Raw genomic sequence first — 19,727 nt, forward strand, 5'->3', positions numbered from 1 at the left:
CTTAAGTTCAGCCAAAAGGGAAGAAAATATGATGGGTGGAGCATGAACAGCAAGCACAATCAACATCTGACCAACCAGGGTTTCCTGTTACCTTGGGAACAAAATTGATTGGCACTGGTTTCCTGTGTACAAGTTAAAAACCAGTAGCAACTACAGTTACAAGAATAAACTACAGATAAGAGACTTGGAAATTAACTTGGCGAGTCATATCACCAAAACTTCAGCTTGAAACCCTGGGCAGAAAAGTCCTAAGATAACTTTTGAGGGCATTTTTTTTCCTTTTAAGTTATTTTATATTTAAAGTATTTTTACTTCTTCTAATTTTGCCATTTTTAGCAATCTGAAATCATTAAAAGGGACAGAAGAATTCAAACTTATGTTAAGGGTCATATATTTTGCTCAAGGCTTAATATTTCTCATTATTAAAAACAAAAATTTATTAATGCATTGAAGTGATTTTTTTAAAGTTTTTACACTATCTTGAGTTATAGCTTTCTGGAAGCAAAAGAAATCTTTTGTATAAGGGACAATCCCAAGCGTACTTGTAGATTAAATATGATAAATATAAGTTGTAACCTAAATTTTAAAAAAATGGAACTACAGAAGCCAAAATAACCCCAAAATAGAACCAAAGCATCAACAACATTTACTGTTTTTGTTTTTCTTATCCCCTTGGCCGTTGTTGCCATAAGCATTAAATAATATTCTTATTGCAGTGGTGTGTGTTTGGCCCAACACAACTCTGCTTTCAGTATAAATTCTGAAATTTTATTTCTCATCATTGCTTCATTCATTCAGAAATACTTATGAAGCATCAAAATATGTGGAGGTGCAACTATAGACCAAGAATTATAACAAATTAAGCGGCATGATTAATTTGCCCTTTTTCTTTTTTTTTAAGAATTCACAGAAACCCTAAAAAGTTACACAAGCATACAAAAAAAATAGCAGCTCTTCAGAAATAATGAAACAAAGGAGCAAAAATCTTTGCAAAATATATCATCTTTGAAAGATAGTAAAAATATTTTACAATTTTAGTTGTAAGAGATTCATTCTAGTTGTGAGAGATTTTACAATTTTAGTTGTAAGAGATTCATTCTAGTTGTGAGAGATTTTTTTTAAACTTCATATCCTCTTACATTCTTCCAATTTCAGACTAACTCTTAGACTTCATTCATTCATTATATAACATATATAAATTATAAAACATTCCTCATACTGTATTTTAGAATTCATTCTACTTCTGCTGTTACTTCTAGTGCAGTGAGTAAGAGTGATTTATGGAGCCAGAGTGCCTAGTGTTCAAATTCAGACTGTGAGATCTTGGGCAAGTTACTGAACCTGAATGCCAACGGTTTTCTCATCTGTAAAATGGGGATACAGCTAGTACACTTACTTCATTAGATTGTTGTGAGGATTAATTGAGCTAATATATGTATTAGAATAGTTCTTAAGCCACATAATAAATGCTACATATCTAGCATTATTAATATCATGATTGCTACTACTGCTATTTCTGTGATCAAGATACTTTCAACACAGCTGCTACAATAACTGCAGCTTTCTCTGCAGTTATGTCTATTGTGGTTATGAATTCTCTTGTTATTGCTATTACTGACTTACCGTTGGTAGCTCCCACTGCTACTGTTAGAATTGCTGTTGATGCTGGTTCCTGCTGCTATTGCTGCCACTGCTGTCACTGTTACAGGTGCAGTGTGTGAGTGTGTGTAGGTGTGTATATGTAGACTAGAGGAACATACACAAAATATTAATGATGGTTAACTCTGATAGTGAGACTGTAAAATAATTTCTACGTTTTTTCTTTGGCCGAAATATGTTTTCAAAATTTCTGCAATAAGAATGTATTATTTGTATAGTTCATTAAAAAAATTTTTTTTAAAAGGCTGAAGAAATATTGAGGTCTCAAATTAACCAAGATTTTATACTGCCTCATGGCCAATGCTACCTTCCTGAGAAAGAAATGGTGTTGAAGGAGTGTCCCTTCAACACCAGTGTACAGAAGGCATCATATATATCATTCTATTACAAAATATGAAGAGACAAGGCCGGGAGACATGATTTATTTGCCATCTAGCTATGTACTAAGATAACATAAGGCATTTAATCATTGACTTATTTTGTTGTTATTTTTATCTCATGTCAAAACTTTCCTCATTTATATTTATGTTTAAGAAGAAATATTTTTGATAAGAGGAGAGATCTTTTGTATATTTTAGCTGAACTATTCCCAGGAGAATGGCCTTGGGTTGGCCCATAGCTCAGTTTTGAACAATTACTCTGACATTATCCTGAAAACAATTCCTGCAAGTTTTACTAAGAATAAATAAAGCACAATGGAGTAAAATTATCCACCAAATCTAGGAAAAGCAGCTATATTTTAGTCAGGAAATCGAGGGCCTTTCTTTTCATTGTATTACATTCTTCTGCTTCTGTCATCGAAAAATAAGAATGTGGAAAAATTCAGATTCCCCAGTTACTGATTTTGGGCCTGAATACTGGGGGAAAAAATGTACGACTAACCTCCAAGTGAGTTTATATACACTGACTATGTCCTTGTGTTACAAATGGTTTTAATAGGACAAAGAAAATAGGGGAAAAGAATAAAAAGCATTCAGAATAAAGTGATTTTTTTTTTTTTTTAGAATAATGACTTCTCTGAAACTTTAAATGTCACAGGGTTAACTATCTGACTGTGAGACAGATGAGCCAAATAACAACTTCATTTCTAGATTATTTTTCAAATTCTAAGATGCTTGAATTTATACTTCAGGGCTCTATCATAATCTCGGTTAAAGGCAAACAGTAAGTTTGTCTCTCTTTGCTAAGGGAGGGATTTCCTAATGCCTTTTTAAGCTCATATTGAAAAATCATAGTCAAATAGTATTGCTTCCTGTGTAGACTCACATCATAGATGGATCATGATAACAGGTGATATTTTCAACATCATTTTGTGGAAAATTGTCCAGGAGACTCAAGCTAAAACCCAGTAAAAAATGGTTCTTCTTCTCCTCTTTTTATTTTTTAAGTCTGCTTAATCTTTTTGCTTATATTTTAGTCAACTTAATTCAAGAAAACTTTCATCAAAAATCCAATTCAATGCAACAAATATTTATTGCATGCCTACTGTAAACATGACATTTTAAGGAAAAACTCAGACTTCAAATTTGGATAGAAATTTACGGGCTACAAATGTATGCACAGTGGTTGACAGCTTGGGGTCTAGAGCTAGACTACGTATATTCCTTCCATGGCTCCCATAGCCAAACAGGTGACCTTGAGCAAGTGAAATAACCTTTTGGGTTTAGGGTTTCCTCTTCTGTAAAACAGAGATAATACTAGGATTGTTTTGAGTATTTTGAGTTATACATCTAAAGTACTTAGAAGAGTGTTGAAATGCAGTAAGTGTTCAATAAATGTTAACTGTTGTTATTATTAGCATGGGATAGTCCTCATTTTAAAAATAGAGTTCCTTCTTACTTATTTCCATTTTCATTTTTCTACTGAAATATTCAGAGAAGAGGGTGGAGAGGAAATGGAGGAGGTAGAATGAGCTTTTGGTGGAAAGAATATGTATGTTAAAATTCCTACTAAGTATTAAAGACGTCATACATTAATTGTTGTATGTTGTCTGTTTGATCATATATGGCTGTCATACTGCACTGTAGTGGAAGAAGAAATCTTGAAATTGTTTCACAAATTTTAAGGGGTCCATGTTGTCATGGAAGGATCCTACCTGGATGAGACAGAGTTCTAGGTCCCAGTTTTGATTTTGCTTCTCTCAGAAAATTAAAATAGTCACATATCCACTGATTCAAAGGTCTCCTATCCAGAGGTTTTCTCTGGACAATTATTGCTTTCTCTGGGAACATTAAAAAACTATTACTTTTCAGGAAAAGGTGACTGAAGACTTTGGTTACAAGAGTAAGGTAAAACGCAACTTTAGAATGGGTTATAAGGATAAAAAACCAGAATAATTAACTTCTAGGCATAATGATACATATCAGTTAATCTGTAAAGAATTATAAAAGAAAAACTTATAAATGAGTTTCCAAGTTATCAGATATTCTTGTATTGCAATCAGGTTTTCTAAAGGACAAACAAAGATGTATCTGAGAGTAAGCACCAGCTTCTCTAGGAGTTATTTTTGGATTTATACTCATTCTAAGCAGCCCTAGAAAACTCTAAAGATGTCTCAGATACACTCAGGGCAACGATAGGTGGGTAAAACATGGGGGTGCTACTTCCCTGCACTCATACAGACTACAATCAGACTAAAAGAATCTCATAAAAAATGCTTCCAAATGGCAAAGGACATGACCCACACAAAACTGCCTAAGTGTGAGACAGACACGTGTTCTAGACCAAAGGGCGACCTGCATTCTTCCTCAGGTCTCCGATTCCATCTCAAGAGGTTTATCTTGAGCAGCCGATCTGAGTAAACAATTACATTGGTAGTTTTCGAACTCTTTTCAAAACTGGGGGCTCCCTCAATTAAGAAAGAAAACATCTCTCCCACAAGGCCCTGTGGGGCATGGCTGAAAACCACAGATGTATATTAAAATGTGGGATAATCTACAGCTAGCCACAAATCCAGCAATGATTTTATGGTTGAATAATCTAGTGCCAACATGTGGTGCTCATAGGATTTAAAGTTCTTTGTAAATGAGTTAGTTAACTTTGTCTCAGTTCTTGCATCACTGAAACACTAAGGAGGGCATCTTTCAATACCATGTCTTGAGATCTTAATGATTTTAGTAATAAACCCAGTTATAGGAACCCAGTGTTATGTGACAAGGTAAGAGCTACTGGGATAGTGTAGGGCCAAAAATGAAACTGGTTTTAGACAATCACTGGAAAATTTTCTAGGTTTCCAATCAATGAGTTGTTTCAGTTTTAGAGCTCTGCTTCCAATAAAGGATGTGATCACTGCTTTCATCAGAGGCTCCACCACTAGCTACACAGCTATGGGAATGTCCCTGAAACTTGGACCAAGACCACCAAAATTGTGGTTCACAAACAGGAGTAAAGTAAATATAGAAGTATAAACATATAGTATTTACATATATTTGAATATACACAGGCATTTAAATACATGTATTTAAATATGCACAGTTAAATATATATGCTTTTATGAACAATCAAAACTATGTATGGTGCCAGGTGGATACTAGACTAATTGGAGGGGACCATTTTGTAAGTTATATAAATGTCTAACAACTATGCTGTGACTTCTGAAACTAAGATAACATTGAATGTCAATCGTAAGTGAAAAATAAACTAAATGAAAATATGAATGTATATGTTTTTAAATATATATATATACACACATATATATATCGATATGTAGCTATCATGAGTGTAGATCTATAGCTATATCTCCTTAACTCTGCTCAGAGGTATCAAGGCTTAATTTTTGGGTTTGACCCTAAAATATTTTCTGTCTAGAAATTCTATCTAGATTAAAAAAAAATCTATCTAGAAATGTTTCTATCTAGCAGAATATCTAGAAATGCTATAGACCTTCCCAAGGGGAGTAGACTGTGAAATTAGGTTGAGGAACCACTGCTTTAAGGTTTCTCTCAACCTTAAAATGCTGTTATTTGACATTTTTCAAGAAGCCCCTAGTTCTAATATATCATCACCTACTCTGAGGCTATTACCATGCCCACTACAACCACTGCCACAAACAAAGAGTGGGAATGAGGGAAGGGATTAAGGTATTTATTAAGGTCTACTGCTCACCAGGCACCTTGATAGGCAGTAAGAACACAAATGGTGTAAGACATCGTCCTTATCCCAAGGAGCCTATAATTAAGTTTATTGAATTACACAGTTTAGTATTCTGAAGAATAATGATGATTTAGAAAAAAATGTGTAGGGTCAAATAATCATGTTTAAGCCATGTTTTAATTACTTATTATTAATATGTTTTAGGACCTTGACATTCTAATGCCATTTGATTTTGTGCATACCTTCTCACCTCGGTAGAATAAAAGTACTGAATGACATGTATAATCAAGTGTATTTCAGGGAGACTCTTTAACACCATGTTAAAGATTTCATGAGACACCCTCCCTATCCTAGCTCTCACTGGTAGCACGGTCATACACAGGCATAGATTTTCACTTTCAGGGCATATTGTTGTTTCAGTGCACCCCCTACAGGTCAAATATGGTAGGATATACTTAAATTAGAAATTAGAAATCTATGGGTCACCACTTTTTAAATAATATTTACTGAGCCTGTCCTTCACTGCTCTCAAGGATTTTACATTGAATAAAGAAGCTAAATACTCTAATAATATATCTGTGCACAAGCTTCCAAAATCTCTACTAACCAAGCTCTTGGACTCAATCTGCCCACATAAGAAAATACATAAGTACTCTCCCCTCCCCCGTGGCTAGTATTATATTTATCGTGCTTTATTGCTTAGATTCTTTGGTTCTCAACTGTTCAAATAGAATTACATTCACTTTACTCTGAACTGCTCCAATACCTAAACCCCTCCCTCATATGGGGAAGGGTTTTGGCTAGAATAAGAGTTATTTCTAATAATTTTTTTTTTCTATTTTCTGCCCTCAACACATTTAGCACACCATGAATTATGTGGATGGAGTGGAAAATAAAACACTTTTAAAGTTGAGATAATATATTTTCAAGGCTAGTTTAAAAAGTGAAGTAAACTGTCTTCTACAAAACAGTGGCAGCAAACCAAGCCATTATTACCACGGTCAAGGTTATAAAGATCACCTGGATCAAGAAGTTAGATAAAAGAACGTTTCTTCCACAAAACTTCCATGATTATTTAGATAACAAAAAGGTTAAAGTTTTAAAAAGCGCAACAGGATAGTAAAGACAAGGATAAGGGTAGCCACCCCATGCAAAGCTCTACAGAATGTTCAAAAATGAAGAAATCTTGCCTCATGAAGAAATTTCTTATCTTGTTATCTGAGAATTCTGTCTAGATTTCTACACCATTATTTTACAAATACAGAATTGTTCAACTGCATGATTTTCCTCATGTTGATGCATATTTATACTGTAATAATACATTCAGGATAGAATCTCTTTAATTTTATAAGACTGACACACTGAACAGAAGCAAACAAGCCACAAACCTAAAAACCCCACTGCTCATGTGAAATGGTTGGAGAAATTCAGCGTCCAGGAATAAAATGGCAGATGAGAAGTTTTCCCTGTCCTGGGGTTTTCTAGAACTAAATGCACATTTTAGAGCTGAAATAGATGAGCGGATAATGCTGATGAATAAGGTTAACTTTTCATTATGTAGCCAATATATAAAGAATCCCTACTACATATATACATGGAACTAGGAAGTAAGGAAGCAAAGATGAATGAGCTCTTAGGAGATTCTGTGTGTGTGTGTGTGTGTGTGTGTGTGTGTGTGAGAGAGAGAGAGAGAGAGAGAGAGAGAGTAAAATTGGGGTCATGTAGTATAGAAGTAGTTTATTCTTCGAGGTCTTTCTTTTTTTCTATGTTTAGGATGAGGGAAGGGAATTTAAAGCAGATTTTGAAATGCTGTCTTGGGCAAAGATAAAGAGAGCTCAATGGAAAAAGCAATGGATTTTTACGCAGTGTGAAGCGTTGGTCAGAGACTAACATGGCTAAGGATCCACATTCAGGCTCCAGTAGGTTTCTGCCATACTTTTAAAGTATTCACTCTTGTAAGTCCTTTACCACTGAATCAGGTTTACTCACATTATTGATTAAAGTGAGTTTAAAATTCTAATTTGTTTTTCAGACTCCTTCGGTAGACTAAGGATTCTATCAGGAGAAGAACATTCCGAATAGGAATTCATAACAAAATGCTTAAAAGCCAAAATTCAGCAGCAAATAAAACATAAAGAAGAGCAAAACTAATCAATCATTTAGGAGACCACATCCAGAGCAGGGGAATGAGGGTTTTTATAAGCTTCCCTTGGTACCTTATTGTGCAGTGTGATGGGAACATGCAAGGAAAGTGGCTCTAAGACTCTCCCTCACAGTAGTTAAAGAAGCCAGGCAGCCTGCAAATACACTGGAAACTTCTGTCCGTAGGGTGATGGGGAGATGATGGTCATTTTTTTTTTTAAAGTATTTCTTTTCATAACATTAACTTAATTTTAAGGACTTGTTCTTTTTTTTTCATATTGAGATTTAAAAATATTTATGTAATATGTACCAAGCATTGTGCTATAGACACCACCATGCCAAGGAATCATATTCAAGAGGTGAAAGGAAGAAATAAAAAATGAGGCAGGCAGGATAAGTAGGCTTGGGAAAGGGCAGAATTATTGAGGCTCATTTTTAAATCTCTGATTTTAAAAAAATTGGCTCTTAAATAAAAGGACATATATTATAAGACATATTAGGCAATTATAATTTTATCTGACACACCGTCCTTAAAATTACTTGTGGATTAAATGAGAAATGAAAACGATTGAATGCTAAGCATTGTTAAGAAAACACGTCATACTTGAAGGTGTTCACACCTATTTGTCATTTCTTTTATCACTACACCAAGACCTTTTTGAAAACTATCTGCGGAAGAGATTATACCTCACTTGCCAGAAAAGACATTCAAGTCATTATGGATTTTTTAAAATTTAAACCAAAACAAGCACCAGCGTCCTTTTCCCTTTAAATGAGACCAGCTAATAAATGCTTCAACATGCAGTTCTCCACTAGAGGACACTATTTCCACATACTACAATCAGGATTCATCCAGGCTGGCTTCAGATCATATCTGAGAACAGAGGTCTCCCACCATATTTAAATCACATCCAGATAATCATGATGCATGGTTAAATGGAAATGACACTTTAATATTTGTAATATATAGGTAAAGAAAATAAACAAACCCATCAGTTGAAAAATAACTTAATTTTGCTAAAGTCATCTGCCGTGGGTGATCCATGATTTTTCACTGTTTTGCTATAGAGGTCATGTATCAGTAGCTGGGAAAACAGATGAGAACAGAGTGGTGCCTCACTTCATAGAAAAACAATGCTCGAGCAGTCCATAAAATCATAGTGGGACCCTGAACTGTAGCTTTATGACACATTTCGAGTAACTACAAAAGTAAATATCTCTGCCTGCAAGGTGAAGTCTCCTGACATGGTAACTAAGATTCAGAGCTGTCCCTCAAAATAAGAAGCAAAGCACACTCTGGGAATTGTCCATGCCTGCTCTGATTAAAATGTCTCTACAAAAAAAGGCCATTTCACCTAATTCTGTCAGCTTGAACATCAAGATCTGGAGCATGGTACTCTAGCACAGATTTGAAATCTCTTTTTAGAAAACGAAGCATTTAGTACTCTTCACAGTGAAACTCTAATTTGATCACAGGTAGGAGAGTCAGTGAACACAAACCTCCAAAATTATACCACAACAACTTCTTTAGGGTCCGGACAAGGAGAATTAGCTCTATAGATATGCCAGCATCGTGCACCTAGGAGAAGCAAGCATAATTCTCTCTAAAAATAGGTCACATCCTACAGAATGACTATAAGAATGCAAAAAGGTAATTGGGTTGTGTTGCCCGCCCTCACTCCCCACCTTGCATTAGTGTGAGTGGAAATGGAGACCACCAAGTAAAGCTGGAAGCCAGTGTCCATGATCAGGTTCACGTTAATGGATATTGAAGGATGGGCATGCTGAGAAGCCCTTTCTGATGGAATCCCAGGATGAGGCAGCCTGTGTGATGGGTGGTCTGGTGGAAGATACAGCAGTAGGAAGACCCAATAGGACTTGCTCTTGTTATCCTGCCAAGGGCCACGAGTGGGGAAAAAGAAAGGTAGGGAGAGGAAAGGAGCTATTATAGTGATTGCTATTAGAGCTCCTTCCAGGTCTACACTCTCGAGACTTAATCAGCCTACTTGGAGAGAAGTTAGGTCAGTGCTTGCCAATAAGTAATGGCCAATTTTTTTTTACCTTCTTAGGAAGAATTGTACTACTTTCAATTCCTTAGAAATACATCTTGGCATTTGTTCTATACCCCTTGGATTGTATCCATCGTCATTTCTTTCATTTACCACTATTACTTTTTCTCTCATGACTAGCCATTAATTTTCAGGCAGTTTTCAAAAGCTTTGCCTCCATTTTCTTAATCCCAGTGTTGTTGTTTTTTTAAAATTAGGACACTTTACCTTTTGTTTCTAACCCTTCAGAACCCTAACCCATCTACATAAAAATGCAATCTTGTCTATTCTACAAATAAAGAAAAAAACAGTTTAAGGATCACTGTTAACAAAGGGCTTGCACATGTTTCCAATGTCTCTTCAGCTCTGGACGACCCCATGAAAGCATTTTACAAGGATATGATCATAAAAAATGAGAGAAGCTTGAAATTTTATCATCTGTATCATCTGGGAGGGGGTAGAACACAGTGGTTATGTGCAGATTTTGTGTCAGATTGTCCAGATTTGGATTTCCAACTCCATCTTTATTTCTTTGTGATATCGAACATATTATTTAATCTTTCTAAGTCTCTGTTAGCTCACCTGCAAGAAGAGCATAAACATAGTACCGGCCTCGTGGGGTATTATAAAGAGTGTATGAGATAACACACGAGCACAGTGGTTGGCATATGGTAGGTTAGTGGTCAATACGTTAGCTTTTATTATTTGTCCTCTTCCCACCATACGGGCAGCAGCTTGGTGAAAGGGCATGAACACGTGCCCTCTCATGTGCACTGTCCACCACACATAGTGAAATGAGCTCAGTTATTACTCAGTTTAAACAATATGGAGCTCTTCCTTCTAAATTCCTTGAGAACAGTGTTTGGCTTGAGTTTTCTGGATTATTGTCTCATAGCTCCCTTTCACTTGGGCTTCTTTACTATATTCCCATTTGCCATCACCTTGGTCATTTATGTTGGGTTACCACTGGGCCTCTAGAATGGGAACACACAGGTGAAAGAAAGACTGAGACTGACAGTGAGCTTCTGGACTGGCAGTGAAATGGTTATTCAACTAGAGTGTCTTCAGTCTACTGCACAAAACTGAATTTTACTTCATTTAGAATCAAAAAAACATTCTAAAAGCCAAACACGAAATTTGCTAATAGGAAAAACAGTGTGACACTCTATAATATACTTACTTACTAAATATATTGATTTGTAATCTATTTTTTTAATTTCTATACAGTATAGGATATATGTTCTCCCACTCCCTCCCACAAAGTACCTATTAGGATTACAATCTCTGGAGCCAGACCGCTTGAGTTCAGATTCTGTCACTCTCACACGCCACTCCCAGTAACATAACATTAGGCAGTAACTTAAACTCTCTAAGAATTAGTTTCCTCACTGTAAGGAGGGAATAATAAGTCTCTCGTGAGGATTAAATGAGATAATGCATGTAAAGGGTCAATGAATTTTATTGAGTTGTTGTTTTTATTGATGTTACTGGGACTTAAATTAGGATTGGCTTCTAAATGGTTATTTGTTATCTGTATGATCCCAATATTTTCAGGTGGAGCAAATGAGTCATGCATGGTTCATAGTCTGTGTTCAGTGGTGCTGGGTCATAGGTTCCATCAGAACAAATGGTGTTTATTTGAAGGAGGCTGTGTGGTAAGTGTATAATAGCCTGGAAAGATCAAGGAAACCTGGATATAAACTTAGCTCTGTTGTAACTAGTGTTATAATCTTTGGCAAGTACGGTAATGCTGTTGGTGCTCCACCCAGATCACCTTTACCAGGCTGGTGTGTCTGTTTTCTCCTCCATTGCTGCTGTGAATATAGGCTGTGAATGGCACACAGCTGCTGCTTCTCTGGAGAATCACCCTCAGATGATGGGAGTGGTCTACTCCAGAGATGCCCGGGAAGTTAAATCTCCATCATCTCCAGGGTGGCCTGAACTCAATGGTTAACTGATACGAGAATACAGATGCCCAGCCTATTTGCCCTCAGAGGGAATGACTGTTCATGAGGTGCCACTCATGCTCCAGACCTTCCTGTGAAATCAGACTGAGCCCACACAGCAGCCGAAACCACTTCTTTGCTTGGTTTCTTCTCTGTTTTGCTTCCCCTGCTTTCCTTTAGACTTGTCCTGAGAGCATCCTCTCAATAACTCACTGGAACAAGAATCCTTGTCTCAAGCTACACTTTCAGGGTACCTCTCCTAAGACCTAAGAGAGAAGATTCTGGGTCTCAGTTTCACATGACAGAAAATGAGGGAGTTGGATCCATTTTCGTTGATGGGTCTATTTCATCATGAATACAGATTTTAATCTTCAGAGTATTTTTGTATACTTCAAACTCAGATATTTGGTTGTATCCATTCTGTATTCTTTCCTTTACTTATACCTCCCACAAGGAGATCAGTTGAGGAACAAGTATCCTCTAAGTTAAAACTTTTGAGCTTTGGAATGTTTCCCTTCTAGGGAGAGCAGGGGACAGAAGTCAGGCCATTCTACCTCTCCTGGAGGAAATTATAGTAAACAAAACCTTTGAGTTTAGGTGTAGAATACTCAATATTTTCTTGGACACTCATGTTTTTATTGCTTTCACCACTGCAGATATCCTTCTACCTGTCACAGGAATCTCCCAGTCTCAGCCAGGTTGCAACCTCTAAGAAAACCTGTAAAATCACATACCTGCAGGCTATATCATCATTTATATATAGATACAAAAATAAACCATACTATGGTACAGCTTGAGAAAAGTTAGAGAATGTCCATTCATTAAGTATCAGCAACATTCGGGGACCTGTGGAGGTCCTGCCTGAGATCTTAGATACAAAGGAATAGTTAACTAACTAACTAACTAACTAACTAACTAACTAACTAACTAACTTATTTACTCTGTACTATTTCTCTAGTGTTTACTATGTATGAGAATTACAAGAATCATGGGCAACACAAGAGTATCTAGAGCCTGTACCTGTCTTTAAGATTCTTACAAGCTGGTAAAGGGACAGGACAAACCACTCAAAAACTAGTTTCAGTCCCTTTTTGAATTATTGTTTAATTAAAAATCACTACTGGAGGAGCAATTTATATGAGATTCAGAGGTGTTAAAAATCACTGTATTGATAAGTATTATGGCCAATGGTTGAAGGCAAGTTTTGTATTTGGATTTGGACACTAGAAGGGGAAGGAGGTAGAGGGAGATTGGAATGGCTTCCAAGAGAAAGCGATGCTTGAATTTCCCTCTCTATATTCTTTTCTCATTCTTCACTCCCTTTTCTCACCTTTAGACCTCTTCTTTCCTTGCTGGGTAATCCAACTGCAACCACTTCTTCTCTTACTACCTTTGACACAAACAATTCCTGAAGTATTCTAGCTCAGTCTACCTCCCTGATGAAACTCTGAAGCTAAGGAGAGAAAGGAGTCTGGTTGGAAGCCTAAAGGTAGCCACCCAAGAACCAGAAAAATAATGTCTTAGGAGACAAAGGAAGAGAGAGTTTCAAACAAGAACTAGGCTTTAGGGCTAGATATGAAAAGAAATGAAACATGTTTTGTGGTTAGCCTGTTGATAAACTTGGCAAGCATATGTGAGAGAAACAGCAAGGATGGCAGTTTGAAGAAGACCAGTAAGGCGACAAATATAATTTGTCCATTTAAGACATCTGGGAAAGGAAGGAAAGACAAGAACCAGAGCAGGAATTGGTTAAGGAAGTTTCTTTGATACAAAAGAGAACCTGTTTCTATGTTGAGGGGACAGCATTAGCAAAGAGGGACAGGTGAAAATAGAGGAAAACTGATGGAGTCACCTATGAGGGTTGTTAGGGAATGACCTGGCGCTGTTGTGCAGAAAATAGCTTTCTCTTGCTCTGAGATGGGAAGGAAGCGGTAGGTGATGGGCGGGGATGCAGGGAAGTTTATAGACCAGCGGCAGGCAATGCATTTAACAGTGATTACACACTTCCTCTGCTAAGGTCACTCATATGGACCACAAAGATGAGCAAGATACCATCCCCGTACTCTCCTTTCTCAAATATTCACTTCATTTAAATGAATGAATGGATATTTAATCTATGCTCCTTGGAATTCAAACATGCCCAGCATGATAATAAAAATTAGTCTGACTTTTAGGCAGTTTTATTATCATCTTTAAGTCTTCTATAGAAAATGAGTCCTTACTGCCTGCATCTGAGCCGATCTTTTTTGCCACCTTGCCCTTGCTATACCACCAATGTTCAGATGCCTGTTTTAAGGTTTCTCTTTGAAGCAAACGTGAATACATAAAACTAATTTGGGTAACAAGAGTAAAAGAACTGGAGAGAAGTGAAGAAGTCAAGTTTAACCCCTTCACATTACAAAAGAAGGAAATGAGGCCCAGATAGGGGAATGACTCATGAAGCCGCTCAATCCAGAAATGGCAAAGCTGGGTCTGGAATCCAGTTCTCCTAACTCCTGGAGCCTCAGGAAAAAGTTCAGTCTTCTTTACCTTTCCATGGTGTAGCCCAGACAGCAATTTAGTGGCATCCAAGTAAGGGAATGATACATGGAAGCTCTGGTAGATCCATCAGGAAACCAACAAATATTTTGGAGGAGGAAGTAGAATGACTTGATTGCTTTCTATTTCTCTCTGTTATGAAGTCAAAGTGTTCTCTCTTTAAAAGACTTTGGAGATTACTGCAACAAATCCCTCTCTTTTTACTTCATTCATTGTTCTTTGACAATACTTCCAAAGAAATTTGAATGACTTCTTGGTCGTCTGTTGTTCTTAAAGCCACAGACTATATTTTCTGAAGGGATGTGGTGTGTGTGTGTGTGTGTGATGGAAAATAAAAGCAAACTTATATCTGTGATTTAAAAACCTAAGGCAATAAAAAAGAGCGTGATAGAAAATTAAAATATAGGAAACTAAGAAGAGTATCAACTTGGGAGTACATCTTGAAAACTTTTTTATTTCCCTACTACTCTGATGTGCAGTATTCAATGTAATACAAATCATATTTTAGGTATAAACATGGATCTTTTTATTTTAAAAAATACCATAGGAAAGCTTTACTTAATATTTTGAGGAAGCAAAGAATTAACTTCTCATTTATGTATTTTGCAGGTGATAGATTTCACACATCATTTTTGCTTTAAATGGGAATGTACTAGTATAAGTACATCACAAAAGCAAGGAAAGCAACAAAAATAATGACATGATACTTACTTGAGATATTTGTTTTGCTCAAAGAAAGCAGAAGGAAAACTTTATAAAAATTAATTTGTGGCATACCCTCTTTCTACCTTACTCCAAACAATGTTGACTTCCACAGGAAATACCCCAGGTTCATTTTCCGCCCTTCTACCTACCAGAATTTGGATGACAATTAAACAGGATGGTCAGTGGCTCTAAACAAATACTCAATAAATAATTATAGACGCTGTCCCATAATTGAAGATGACCTCAACTTCTATCTACACCAGTTTAACAGAATCAGATGCAACTAAAAGATTCTTTTTATAACACAGCTAGATTCTTCTGGGGGACAAGAAAGACTATTTCCTTCTGGTCCATTTGGTGATGAATATGCCAAACATCTCTAGTTCTAGCCTTTTCAGTTGGTGAATACTCTAAAAAAAAAAAGAAAAAGAAAGAAAGCAATGTGTAGGGGGATACAGAAAAAGTTCGTACCTCTCTTGAAGTCCTATAGGCTTCATTTTGAAAGGAGAAGGGCAGACAGAGGTGGTAGCTCTGATCTCAGGAGTGTATCGGCCTTGAGGGTCCACGACCACACTTAGTACCTTCGGGGCCTGCTCAGGCTGGACCATGCTGTTGACTGTCTTTGCCTCAGACTGTGCTGGCTGTAACGTGAGCGGTGATAGGTGGATCTCCTGATTTTTCTCTTTATCTTGTCTCAAAGAAAGCTGAAATTTTTCTTTTAATCTGTAAAGAATCTATAGGAGGAGATACAAAGGGCTCCTGTCACATTTTTTTTCACACTCAACAATAAAGTGTGGTCTCCTCCACCCCCAAACCTAGAAGACAGACCAGAATAAAGGTTTAACGATAATACAAGTAAGAAAGACTTCTAGGATGATGTCTCAGTTTTGTAGTATCGAGATTTTTCTCAAAAGGATATACTTGGTATTTTTAGTTATGGTGCACAAACATATTACACATATGTGCATGGATTTATTCCTCAAATATTATTAAAAGAAAATTTGGCTAATTTTATAAAAATGCTAGATGCCAGATTGACATGTAAGTTTTTACTTAAAATGACTGAAATGGAAGGCTTATAGAAGGAATAACCATGAAATATGAGCTTATGATGTTTATAGAAACAAAGTTCTGCATCCAATACAACATAGAATAAAGTCTTGCAAAATATTAATGAAAGAATAGTTATGCTATAAACCATAATTTCTTGTGTTGGTAAATATATGCATTCATCGTATATTAACTTGAGTATCTAGTAAATCCTTGAAATAATTAAATTTAGGGCATGAATCAAAAAATAATTTGGATGACCAGAATATTTTTTCTTACCCTTTTCCCCTTTTAATTTTAATGCATGTAGAAAAAAGCAAAAGCATAACTGTCTTCCATTCTCAGAGCTCTTTCTTGAATGACTAATAATTCAGAATTGATAGAATATTCGCTTTTAAGAATTAGACTGACTTTATTGTGTCTATTCCAAAGGACCCTATTGTGAGGTAAGCAAAGTCGGTCTCTCCTGTTCTCACACTTCCATTTTAATAGGCCTTTTTTCCTTTTTTCTTTTAAAAATTTATTTATTTATTATTTTTATTTTAAAAAATGTATTATATTTTTCATTTTATTGAGATATAATTGACATATAACATTGTATAAGTTTAAGGTATACAAAATAATGATTTGATATTTTTTCTCTTCTGTTGATGTTCACTACTCTACTCCAATTCCCGCAGAAATTAGATGTCCTTATGCTTCTTTGAGTCTGTTCAAGGAAATGACTTATTTAGCAGATGAAGAGCTGACTTAACCCATTATCTGCAATTACAGCATTGATAAAATCTGCATCTTATAAAGCCTTAGGCCAAATGAACTCTCCTGTTTAATTTCATTTCTGGAATCCATTAGCTAAATGGGTGTAATTTTAGGAGAGAGGTCTTTTCTGGCACTTTTCAATTACATTTACTCTAACTGGTCAGGGGACTAATTCTTTCTTTCCTCTTCTTTCACATTTCCTTTAAATTCTAGCAATCTCTGTATTTTAATATATGGGAAAGATACAAAGTCTAAACATATTTTTTTCTGATTAGAAGATGAACAAACAGAAAAGAAATTTAGAAAAAAATTCACCTGAAATTGTGGAGGAAATAAATACCTTTAATAATTTATTTCAGGAAAATTTCAGAAAATATTTGTCCAGTATTCTCAAAATACGTTGATGTAAAAAAAAAGTCTATTTAACAATTCTAAGATTATTTTAAAAATCAGAATGAAATAAAAACACAGCAATCTAAAATAAAAAGGTATCAGACTGAGATTAAAAAGAAAGAATTCAAAGAGCTGAAAATTCAGTAGCAGGATGTAAATCTGCAACTGATAAAGAATGGAACTGACAATGCGGAAAATATACTCAATGGCATATATGGCAAAATTGAGAGACTGCCTGGAATGTAGAGGAAAAGAATAAAGAAATGAAGATAAAAAACAAGAGAAAAGATAGAATATGGAAGTCAGAGAAGAGTCATTGTAAATGATAAACCAGAGTGAATGAAAGAGAAGGAAGTCATTCAAAACAATTTTCAGAGCCCACTATGTCATTTACTATAAAATGTACAGAGTATTCTGCTACAAATAAAATAGATTATAACTTATTCTTATGGAATTTAAGCATATGGAATGAAAACATTCCTAGTTTAAATATATATTTATGCATGTAAATTGAAAGAAGAGTAAATGTGAAAAGAAAATGGAGCCATTATATGGCTTTGAAAAAAAAAAATATGTTACAAAGGATGCATGAATTCCATACCTAGATAAATTGATGTTCATGTGAAAGAAGGTAATAGAAAGAACTTCTCGAATATGCGAGGTCTCAGAAAATATACTATCTGTGTACCCTTCCTGAAAAAAATTTACTGTCATGAAAAAGATGACTCAAAAGTAAGAACTAAAGAACTAGAAACTGATAGAAAAGGGAGCTTTAGAATTATTTAAACACAGAGTGAAAAATAAATTTAACTATGTCTCAGGTCCAACATCTCAGGGTGTAGTAGTAAAAAAGGAAGTAAGGGGAGGGCAGAGAGGTACAAAAAAATAAGGGCGAATATACGTTAAGTGACTTTTTAACTAGGGCTACAGAGGGGATGGGAATTAGAATGGTTAATTACTAGAGGTCCTTCTGACCTAATTACACATTAGAGAAACTGCAGTCCAGCCAACTCATGTGGCTTGCCTAAAGCCAAAATTTAGTTGTGGCAGAGCCAAGCCCTAACATAGCTCTGTCTTGCAGGCCTATGCACTATCCACTCTCTTACATTACTTCTGGTGCTGCTTTTCACCACACTATCATTCTCGAAGGTTGACATCTGCAGCAGATGTGATTCTCACCACTGAGTGAAAACCACCGAACCTAAGCATATATCTTTCATGGATGGAAAGGCCTTCTTAAGGAAAAGGACTATGCACATTCGAAGTATACCTAGAAATGCATATTATAATTTGAACTCCAAGAAATTAAAGAGAATCCTTATTGTCTTTTATGTCAGTTTACTTCCACATAAGCTGTACACTTTTATATGGGTGGCATTCGTTGACCTTGGTAAGGTAAAGCTAAATCTTAAAATTTTGAAAACAATGGGTTCTAAATATTCCAATGACAAATATTCCTGTTAATAGTACTACAAATATTACTAAGAAAAAAGATGTCTAATGCTAAGTGACAAGTCTTACTGTTTACAGGTACTTTCCCAAGATATAGGATAAAAAATACAGAAGATGAATCCCCTTACACTGTGCATAATGCCTAAGGATGGGAAGTTTTAACTTACTGCTTCTCTTCAGTTTCTATAACACTTAAAAGACACTTTGCCACCACACCGCTCTGCAAAACCAAACTGCTCACTAGAACAATACCAATCAGATGACACATATGTGTTACGCTAAACACATAGATACTAAAAGATGAGGCAATAGAATTTAAGATGAGATAGTTTTTATTTTTTTTAAATCACGAGCAAGTTATTTTCCTGAAGGAGAACAGAAACAAATATATTGTATCTTTATAAAAAAACATAAATAGAACATAATGCATATATTGTATATTCTAAGTTCTTCATATCTAAATATAATATGTATATCAGAACTTTTGCTTGCTTGTTTACATTTGGGTTTTAGAGAAGCACAGTTCAAAAATGAAAATAAGGAAGCCAAAAATATTGGCCTTCTCAGTAATTTTTGACAGATCACTTTTATGATTCTATTAGTGTAAAACAAACTATTCCAAAGTCCTTCTTTACCAGTCATGAGCTTATGTTCTTGACGAGGAAACTGTCACATATTTTACAGTCATCTGTTTACTTTATCTCTGGTTAGAGGTCAGTTTTTAAATCCGCCTCTATGTAGTATGTGTACAAACTGATTGCTACATCTTTAGGGAAAAGCAGAGCTTGGAGAGTGTATAATGCTTATAAGAAACTGCATAACAATGCTCAAGAGAGAGATTGGGCTGTCTGAAAAAAAAAAGTGGAAAAAATTTAAGAAGTCTGCTACTTGGCAATAGGACATTTGTCATGGAATTAAGCTATAAAATAGTGGTTCTCAACCA

At 35.6% G+C, this 19,727-nt stretch overlaps 1 protein-coding gene across 3 annotated transcripts in view; it reads right to left on the reverse strand.

The window, feature by feature from the left end:
• Positions 1-19,727, reverse strand: part of PTPRR (protein tyrosine phosphatase, receptor type R) — a 223,204-nt gene that overhangs the window by 69,616 nt on the left and 133,861 nt on the right. For all 3 annotated transcript variants that reach the window (XM_006923740.2, XM_006923741.1, XM_006923742.1), the window contains one exon: positions 15,602-15,864. In XM_006923740.2, the coding sequence (XP_006923802.1) occupies positions 15,602-15,864 (263 nt within the window). The remainder of the gene's footprint in view (positions 1-15,601; positions 15,865-19,727) is intronic.

The sequence above is a fragment of the Pteropus alecto genome, unplaced genomic scaffold (genome assembly GCF_000325575.1).
Source record: "Pteropus alecto unplaced genomic scaffold, ASM32557v1 scaffold76, whole genome shotgun sequence".
Taxonomy (NCBI): Eukaryota; Metazoa; Chordata; class Mammalia; order Chiroptera; family Pteropodidae; genus Pteropus; species Pteropus alecto.